Below are 10,317 nucleotides of genomic sequence, written 5' to 3'. Positions count from 1 at the left end.
TTAACTGATCATTATGGCAGTGCATATCTTCTAAATCAACTCGAATTACATCTAAAATCTGTTTCTTTATTCTACAAGAATCAGGCCTAGAATTCTAATTAATATGACCTACTTCAGTTCTTTGACGGTTCACTAATCACTGCAGCTTTCGTGTCCGTACAAATTGTATAATTACTAAGTATCCAGATAAAAAAAGAAGAGTGTAACCCTTGTATGCCGCATACTCAGAAAAATGTGATTTCTAATGAATACATGATCTTTCTCTTCCAAACATGCTTAACATTTTGGGATATTTCCTTTCTGGAATGAATATAAATATCAGGCCTCTTGTTTAACAAAATATCAAAGCAAAATAAAGGACCCAAATCTTCCAAATAATGAGATACAATCTTGTGACGTACACTCTTTTGCCATATAAAATCAAAAGAATCCTATGAGGGTACAACATTTCACATGTTTTGCCTAACAGATTGATGATAAAGCTATACCTAGCATAGCAAAGCAAACTATCATCTAATTGGCCTAAAATGTCCAGAAGAAATTCGACTTGTAACCTAGTGACCAATTTGTCAAGCCACAATCAAAGACTAGATAAAGCCTAATAAAGATCTTAGCTTCTTGTATTTAACACGTGACATAAAAAAACCACCTCTCAAATCATAACACTTATAAGGTATCTTACTATTGACTCAAGAAAACTGGTAAGGGAAAAATCCCAGCTGGGAAGAAAGACAACAAGGTAAATAATCATAACAGGTTTAGAGTAGAAAATAAAAACGAAGATGTTGTCAGAAGAGTCACCGTCCTCTTGAAATTGCATCATCCATCTCCTCAGGGGATGAAGGGAACAACTCAATATAACGACTCCCAAGTGTCATCCTATCCTTGGCCATTGCGGCTTTAGAATCTTCTGCATTGGCAAACTCCACAAATGCTTCTCCACTTGGCCTTCCCTCTGAATTCATTACTATATGAATTGCGTCTTCTGATAACACAAAATCTTTAAAGAACTCTATTATATCATCTTTTCCTGCAGAAAATGGCAATCCCCTCAATCTCAATATTCCTGTATGTTCAGCTGAGTCCTTTGCATCATCGCTAGATTTGGCCCTTGGGACATTTCTGCGAGGTGAGCCACCACGAGCATCAGCCACTTCATTAGCTATTGCCTTATAATATTCCTGTCTCTTGCTTCTGAAAACCTCTACATATCTCCTGCCCATGTTTTGCCTATTCTTTTGAAGAGCAAAATCAACCTGAAGGGGATAACCCAAAATGCAAAAAGCTTCACCAGTGAACTTGCCGTTCTTGTGGACAAAAAGGACATCAACTATGTCCAGACCATGGAAGAACTCAGCCACATCAGCCTCCGTGCAATCGAAGGGAAGACCACGAAGTCGAACAACAGGGAAAGGTGGAGGTTGGCTAACATATGTGTACGGAGGAGGAGGAGCATTGTACATAAAGCTGGAACCTGGAGAAGCACCATAGAATGATGGGCCTTGATCAATTATCCGCTGACGTTTTGCACCCATTTCACGCCCATCAGCACCATCAGTATATTTACTTCAGTTTCCAAAAATCATGAAAGCAACAAATGAGACTACTCAATACGTTAATAGATATGAATTTATTCTTTAATATTGGTAATTAAAACTTGATAAAAATAGCAACGCAAGGATGAAGGACACTTATGTTTCTAAATTTCCAAATAAAAATGAAAAATGTATCATGTGACATGTTAATTTTATACAAACCCATAGCTAATCATGTTTAAGTATAATTTGGTGAAAAGCAAACAATTCATCTATTCAATTTTTTAATTTTATTTTCATTTTAGTTACATGCAATTCAAACAACTCTCTGGTTACTTGTTATATATTTTATATTTTAACAAATAAAATCACTCACTAAGCTTCAGGAAAAGTGAGCTCCATAACTGCCTTTACTTTTTCCAAGAAATACTCACAACGTGCTTTCCTTCATCAGAGAGTGTGCTCTCCTCTAATAAATTACAATAAAATATGGAGGTTTCCAATTGGTGAAAAGCCACCCTGATGTCATAAATTACCCCTCAGTTCCTTAAGGCTTCTAACTGATGTGCTATCACACATTCGCTCTGTTTCTCTCTTGAAACTAGAAGCTTTTTCATTTTCTAAGCTGCCAACATTCCACAGACATTGTTACACACCAAGTAACAATCACATTCATAAACTTCATTCCTACCTTACCTTCCACACATCCAAATGAGATATCTCTCCTAGACCCACTCTTACTATTTTTTGCCAGTACACCCACCTTTTCCCTACTTTCCTAACACACGACGGGTGCTCCATGCACCTCATCTCCTAATAACCCTCTAGAAGATGCATCTTTTCATCATGCTAAAAATAAATGTCACCAAATTCAAATATTAACTGAAGAATGCCACCATTTTCAGACACTTCAATCCCACCATCCAATCAACAGCCCCCTACTTTACAAAATGACCAAAGGTATTACAGGATCAAAACCAATTTAAACTTTTCCAAATTCACTCACACAACTACTCCTGTGCAAACTAAGGATGTTCAGCAATAGCTTCTCCATTAGATTTTGTTCAAGTGTCCAAGCTTTATTGACTAAACATCAATCCATTACTTGCTATGTCTAAACAGAATGGGGGGCTTCTATCATTGTCTATCCCAAAACACAAGCACGCATTGTAGTAGTCATAGAAACATTGAGATAACTGCTACATATGCAGGCTAGATGCACAATAACTAACTAAATAAAACAGCTCACTGTTTAGGAAGTTGCTCGTCAAGATGTATTTACCGCCTAGTTGCCTAAGACTGGTGATTATGTCCAGCCTCTTTTCAATTAATGCTTTATCAATGTGCTCCTCCTTGTATGGTGCAGAACGTACTATCACAAACAATATAGACTTCTATCTTAAATATCCTTGAATATCTTCTACAAGTTCATTATTTATTTCGGGTGGTCAAGATGACAGAGTGATCCTCATATGACAAGCCTAAGCACTACTAGAGTCAATCTCACTGACAAAAAGTCACTCCACATATGATGCACCTGAGGAAGTTATAGAAAAAAGCTTGCTTTCTCTTATGAATTTATACTTGGAATCAACTCATATATAATGCACAATGTAAAGAAGATCTAGAACCAAGTTAGTATGCCCCAAAATGGAGTGTCAATTCCAGCCTTTTAGCCCACATTCTCCCATCTTACCAGCAAAACTCCTTGATAAGTGTCTGTTTAGCAATGATTTGATAAATCTACCCCTTATCCTTTTACGCTTTGTTAAGACCTATCAATGGTATTTTGGGTAGAGGAAAAATTTAAGAAATCAACAATGAGAATTAGAGAGAAATTCAGTGGTGGTCTTGGGCTTCTTTGCAGTTGTGGTGTGGCATCATAGCCAAAGGTTTGACTATGTTCCAACAAGTTTGGTGACTTGGTGTTTCTCAAATGCAAAGGTGGTGCACTAGGACAACTTGGATGCTAAGAAATGCATGGTTGAGTACTGGCATAAAGCGCGTGGTGAGTTAAGATTCGATGGAAAGATGGTGCACCGCAACAACCTATACTTGGCAACATGTGTGGTGGTTGAAAGCAAGCTTAAGGCCTAAAGGGTACACAGATAGCAAAGAGAATTAGCATGGTTTTTTTTGGCACGGTGGAGTTAATCAATGATGACAACTCACAGGTGAACTTAGGAGATTTTTTAAGGTTCACATGTGAAGCATGATATCCCACATCTAGTAAGATGCGAAGTTGGCATACACTGATACACACAGAAGACCCAAGAACGTATCAACTTAAACTATTGTATTCAAGATGTGTCCATCGTGTACGCATGGACCCCTTGTTACGCTCCAACATGGACTCATGGTCTAGCTTAACTCCTCAATATTGAGACTATCCCAAAAGATGTAATTATACTCAAACTCTCAAAGTTCTACACAAACCAACAAAACAAGCAAATGGAAGAGCAAAATATTTATCAATCTTAACCGTAGCCCAGAACAAGTATAAAAAGCCTCAATTCCTTTTGAGCTAATGAATGACGCTTTATATAATAGGCAGAAAAGTGGACAAACTCAATAATCAAGAGGCGTCGCAAATTGCTATTCAAGCTTCAAATATAAAAACAAATGAATCAGTTCAAGAACCTATTTTAACAACGCATTAAGCTCTGAGCCCATGTTTTCTTTTTCATTTTCCTTCTTTTATCACAACCAAAATTGAAATTTAGACAGCATGACTAATAAACTATAAGTCCTAAACAAAACCCAACTGTAAAATTCATCAATCCCAACAGTTAAACTCTTAAAAAATAGACTTAAAAATCAAAACCCAGAAAAGAAAAGGCTTGGATATGGATCAAAGAAACATAAAAAATAAAAAGAGAAATCAAGAAAAAAAAAAGAAGTAAAATTTACCCTCTGTAGAACATGTTGATGCTTTGTTTTATTAAAGGAAAAACGCAAAGAAGACTTGATTATCGTGTCTCAGTGGTTTAGCGGGTTGAAGCTCAATAATAAGAATAATGGTGGAAATCAGAAAGATAGAGGCGCTCCCAGATTCGATGGCTTTTAGCGAAATACCGTGACTCTGTTAAGGGAACTCATGCTGACGAGACGAGGCAACCTTTTGCTCTAAAACCATGCTTAAACGTAAACGACGACGTTTTCCATGCTGTGGGGGGTGTTTTTTCCTGTAATTGTTATTACGGTTTGGGCTATGATTGTGGATTGAGATTGAAGCCAGCCAGGTCACGGTGACTCAACGGCCCAACCCAATCTAATTGAAGACCAATTGTTTTGTCTCTGTTGGACTTTGGATTAGGACCGTCAGATTTGGGCTCGTTTAGCATAATCCGTATTAGGCCATAATTACCACTAAATTGAAAAATTAAACCATTTCCACAACTCAAGTCATTCTTACAATCAATTTTCCCTCACACCCTTATATAATATAAGACAATTAAGATTAAATACATTTCTTATATAAAAAAATATTTTTTTTAGAAAAGTAATTAGAAAAAAAGTCTGAATGAAAAAGGAGTCAAGTCGGCTTGGTAGGACGCATGCATGGATGTTGTGGCTTGCAAGTAAGAGTCCGCCCACCTGCACAAATAATTCCCGTCCAAGCAACAATTTTATATTAAGATTTTACGTCAAACGTTTCAAAAGAAGTAAATTATTTTAATTTTTTATTTGATAAATAAAGATTTTTACAAAATTGAATGTTAGATATTTTATTAAATTAATCTTTTATAAAAAAAATTTGTGCTAATTTAACCCTTAAATATGCAAAAAATAACTCAATGGTAATATTTTTATATCTATTTAAAAAATTGAATTCAAATAAAAAAAACAAGTCATATGATAAACCAAAAAACTAAAATTTGTTTCAAAAATGATCTATGCAAATTTACCCACTTACCCACTTGACACTATCATATCAACTCTTTTTTCTGTCTATTCATTGTAATATCCTCTCATTCTTCTACTATATATATTTTAGGTCATCAATTGAATTTGTAGATTAACTCTTATAACATAAAATTAACATACTGACTTATATGTGAGATGCTTCAAATTCAACTTGATCCAATTCATAATAACTAGATGATTAAATAATTCAAACTCTAATTGATCCACTCCAGAATAATATATGATTTGATAAAATTCACAATTCAAAATAATTCAGCCCAATTCGTCCAATTGAAATCTAATTCAAATAATAGTTTTAAGCATATATCCTATCATGCTTAAACTTTTTAAAATAATATTAATCTATAAGAGTAAGAATCCAGATTTTCTGTTTTTTTTTCTTGAAATAAAAAAAGAGTAAATTTCATGGCAGCCTTATTTGACGGTTTGAACTTCAAGTGGACTAGAAATGAGCTGCCGCCCCTGCTGGAAGATGGAAAGTTGAAACAAAACTCTTTTTGAGTTGATTGGGGTTTGATGAATTTAGCACGTTTACACACCAACTAGATTCATACAAGTGGCAAAGGCCAAAGAGACCCACGAATCTGGGGCAACCGTCCACCTGGTTGTTAGACCCTTTACAAAATAATCAACTTGATTTCGTGTTTTTAACGCCTTTTTTTTTTTTTTGTTTTTTGTTTGGATTAGAGAGTTTTGGACCTCAAAAACTTTGTCTGCTTAACCTTCTTCGCCTGCCCTTTCGAAGCACCACATTCTTCACAAGTTCCCTTTGCACCCAACAGGCTTTCCATTTATTGTCCATTCTCCTCTTTCCTTGTTCATGAATCTTTGACTTCAATCTTCAAACTCTAATTTTTTGGGATACCAACCACCGTACTCTTCATTTTCTTTAGTGGGTACCTTTTGTTCTCTTAACTACCTTCCAATATATAGAAAAATAAAGCAAGCAAAGCCCTGATCAGGTTATTGGTGTTTTTGAAGCTTTTAACTGTTGTTATTTTGAGCTCAGTTCGCCAAGAAACATGGTGGGGGCTTTGTCTGTGGTGGGTTCCTCGGTTATAGATTCTCATACTGGTCCATGTTTGTGCCTGGATGCATTGCCATCCACCAACATGAACCTGAAAAGTGGGCGGGAATTGGTTTTACAAAGGAATTCAATGAAAAGAAAGCATGTGGCAAGGCCAGGGTCATTGGAGTTAGGCAGCTCTTTTGTCGATTCATGGCAGGACTGGAGGTTGTCAGGGAAACTGATTCCAGGTATTGTGAATAGCTGTTCAAGGAAGCAGCGTAAGGACCGGAGACTTGTGGTCGTTAGCGAGGTAGCAGGGCAGTATGAAGACAGTTTTGAGGATGTTAAAACGGTGAGACTTTTGCATTAATTTCTGTTTTTTGTTTACAAGTACAAGATAAACAACCAAACATACATACCGGCATGTAGCTGTATTGAAAACTAACATAAGGTGAAACTTGAACGTGAGATTTATTGGTTCTAGGCGCTTGTCTTACTGCTATGAGGCAACATCTCATTGGAAAAGTTTTGGATTAATTACATTCAAGAGATTTTTCCCCCTCTTTTTTGGATAATTTCAGTCCAGAAACATGGGCATTTCTCTTATGTTAGGATTGGGCATCTGTTAGATGAATCAAATCATTGTTGTTTCAAACGTTTGCTGCTTAGAACTATGTTTACTTTAGCTAAATGTACACTTAACCCAATCATAATGACACTTAGTTGCATGGACTGAAAAGTTGTTAACAACTTTGGCCGTGACAGGGATGAAGGTGTCTTAATTGCAAGTCCTTAACAACATCGTAACATGGACTTTGTCCCCTTTGGAGAAATCCAATTTTTAAAGAATTATTAGGACACTCATAAAAGTTGTTGCAGCTAATTCGGACTCTTGAATATTGCAGACGCTAAGATATGATATTATGCAGATCAGTGTACTAAAGACAGAACAATTATAAGTAATATGGGAAAGTGTGTTGAAAGTAACTGAGCATTGAGAGCAATGGATGCAAATGTTTTGTTTAGTAGTTTGTTTCTTAATAGTAAATATGGCTTTTGCTTACGGATAACTATAGTGAATTAATTGTCCAAGTGAAGCAGATGAAGGGAACAAACAATCTGTCAAAGAGCTTAATTTAATTTCTAGTTATCTTCAGCTGATAAGCCCAGGCCTTAGCCCTTGTAATGCAAATAAGTTTTGTTAAATCAGTCAAGGTTACTTTTATATGACTAAGATTTTCTGCCTGCAGCAATTACTCAATTATTTCACATACAAAGCAGTGAGGACTGTTCTTCATCAGCTCTATGAGATGAATCCACCTCAATATACATGGTTCTATCAGTAAGTGGCATTTTTAGTAAATTGAAATTCAAATCCAGCTTGAAGCCTTGAACTGGGCCAATCAAATGACTCTTATTTGAATACATATCATCGGCTAACATCATCAACAGAATGTAGACATGAAGAAAGATATCTAATTAATTCTGTTGTATTAAGTTCTGCTTCACTCTTCGTTTTGGCAGGTTTGTTGCAACAAATAAGCCCAGTGATGGCAAGCGTTTCATCCGCATACTTGGGAAGGTAGTTCTAAAGAGTCTTGTTTTGCTTTCCTTTTGTTTCCAGGAAAATGTAGGTCAAGAATCTTTTCACTCTAAAACTGTACTTAACTAGCTTAAGACAGCAAATTCCTCCTGAAACTTTAAGTGACACAACTACAATTACAACCTATAACATATCAGATGTAACATATGTAAAAAGACAGAAAAGGGTTGATTCATCTTTGGCACTGACTGACAGGAGAGGCAAGAACTTGCAGAAAGAGTGATGATAACGAGGCTTCATTTGTATGGAAAATGGGTTAAGGTAATGCAAAAACATGTCTTGCAACGTTTGTTTAGCATTTGATGCAGAAAAAAGGCAGAAAGAAATGGAAATACAAATCTTTTGATCCCTGTGTGTTATGTATGTTTTGGTATAGAAATGTGACCATGCTCAAATATACAAAGAGATTTCGGATGAGAACTTGGAATTGATGCGCGAGCGGCTCATGGAGACTGTGGTTTGGCCCTCAGATGATACAAACACAGAGAAGATTGGCTGAGGGCATATCCCAAATTACATTCTGATTTTCTCTTGCGTTGTTAGTGGCCATAGGTATCCTTTCTGTATAATCAACGAGTTTGGGTCCCAAAGAATTAATGTTGTTACTTATATTTTTTATTCACCCAGCTCATTAGCATGATTGAACACTGTATATTATAGATTGTACATAAAAGGTAAAGTACCCATCATTTCAGATGGAACTCCAGCTGGGTTTGCCTATTCAACTGCAATGGGCTAAAGCTAAAGGTCAGTGTAATAATTACAATGTCAAAAACAGAAAGACGTCTTGCTAAGGATATTTCCATAGTTAGAATTTAACATTTTTAATTTTTGAAAATAATAATAATAAGGTAGAATTGATTATTAGTTTCTCTAATCGAATAAACTTGCCCTATTATGACTTTTATTGGTTAAAAATATTTTTAACCTGAATTTCTTATCATTTTATATTTATTATTGATAAAAAAAATTTAATATTTTTGAATGAAATAATTTGTAAATTTATGTTTTATAAAATTTAATTCATTAAATTGTTTAAAATGATGAAAATCAAAGTTGAAAACCTTTTATCAGAGATAAAAATCAATTGTTACAATTTAATTGGAACAAAGAGAATATTGTAATCTTTTGACTGGGCAAATGCTTAAGGGGATGTATATTTTGGTGAGTAAGAGTTAGGACCTAACCTTACTATAATAGCATATTTGGTTAGGGGAATAGTTAAGAATATTTGTTCTTTCTTTGGTTGCTAACTATTTCAAAAAATAATCATTCTTTTGGAATCTTTATTTTTCAAAATCGAAAAATAACTAATATCAACTTTCATGGTATTTATTATTTCATAATTGAGAAATAACATTTAAAAACATATTTTCTCTCTTTTCCCCTTTTCCCTCCTTTCCAACTTTTGCCTCTTTCTCTCTCATTTTCCACCCACCACTGGAGGGGGGCAATGGAGATGAAGGCGATGGCAGAGGCAGCTTTAGGATCGAATCTGGAGCCCTTCGTATAGATCTAATAGAGAAAACTCCAAATTTAATATCTATAATTAAATTTGGTCACGTGAAGCGCCGGAGCTAGCACTTCCCAATCAGATTCTCGTGGTTGGATCTAGCACTCCACAGCCGTATTCGGCCACTGGGAGTGTCGATTTGGTGCCTTAGTGGCTAAATTTGGCCACAAGGAACGCCAAATAACCGCACCATTACGCCAGCCACATCTTCAATGGTTGACCAAAGGAGAAGACATGAAAATAAAAAAAAATTAAAATAAAAAAGTTAAGTTTTTAATTATATATTATAACAAATAATATTTTAAATTTAAAAATTAATTAAGATTATTACTATTTTAATCACAATAATATTTAAATTATAAATAAAATATTAATATTTTAAAATAATAATTAAATTATAAATAAAAATAATAATATTTATATTATCAATTATTAACATTTTAAATAAATTATAAATTATTAATATTTAAAAATAAAATAAATAATCATATATTATAATAAAGAATAGCCCCACCCTCAATGAATAGGTTGCCGATCAGGAGAAAAAGAATAGGAAAAAATATATATATTATAATAAAGAGTAAATTTATTTTTTTTATCTTCTATTTTTTTATTATTTCAAAATTATTATTATCAATCAAATATTATAATAAATCATAATAGTAATTTTTATCTTATTCTCTTTCATCAACCAAACTAAATAGCAACATTTTCATTCTATTTCTCCTTT

General features: G+C 34.5%; 2 protein-coding genes across 3 annotated transcripts; one reads left to right on the top strand and one right to left on the bottom strand.

Annotated features, from left to right (window-relative positions):
• Positions 1 to 355: 355 nt before the first annotated feature.
• Positions 356 to 4,652, bottom strand: LOC110412586 (RNA-binding (RRM/RBD/RNP motifs) family protein). Of its 2 annotated transcripts, none has more exons than XM_021423154.2 (2): positions 4,446 to 4,652; positions 356 to 1,566 (listed from the first exon to the last, which is right to left on the bottom strand). In XM_021423154.2, the coding sequence occupies exons 1-2, from the start codon at positions 4,457 to 4,459 to the stop codon at positions 798 to 800; spliced, it is 783 nt and encodes a 260-aa protein (XP_021278829.1). In that variant the 5' UTR covers positions 4,460 to 4,652; the 3' UTR covers positions 356 to 797. The 2 variants fall into 2 exon arrangements, with proteins under 2 accessions (XP_021278829.1, XP_021278830.1); XM_021423155.2 differs by having other exon boundaries at positions 356 to 1,517.
• Positions 4,653 to 6,146: 1,494 nt separating this feature from the next.
• On the top strand, positions 6,147 to 8,868 carry RBCX2 (Chaperonin-like RbcX protein). Its single transcript, XM_021422778.2, has 5 exons — positions 6,147 to 6,823; positions 7,722 to 7,813; positions 7,996 to 8,053; positions 8,270 to 8,335; positions 8,451 to 8,868. Exons 1-5 carry the CDS (start codon positions 6,485 to 6,487, stop codon positions 8,571 to 8,573), a joined length of 678 nt encoding a protein of 225 aa, XP_021278453.1. The 5' UTR covers positions 6,147 to 6,484; the 3' UTR covers positions 8,574 to 8,868.
• Positions 8,869 to 10,317: the final 1,449 nt, after the last annotated feature.

Source organism: Theobroma umbraticum, unplaced genomic scaffold (genome assembly GCF_002168275.2).
Source record: "Theobroma umbraticum cultivar Fairchild unplaced genomic scaffold, ASM216827v3 scaffold_95.0, whole genome shotgun sequence".
In the NCBI taxonomy this organism is placed as follows: Eukaryota; Viridiplantae; Streptophyta; class Magnoliopsida; order Malvales; family Malvaceae; genus Theobroma; species Theobroma umbraticum.
The sequence above is the reverse complement of the archived record's forward strand: the minus strand, read 5'-3'. Positions and strand labels throughout refer to the sequence as shown.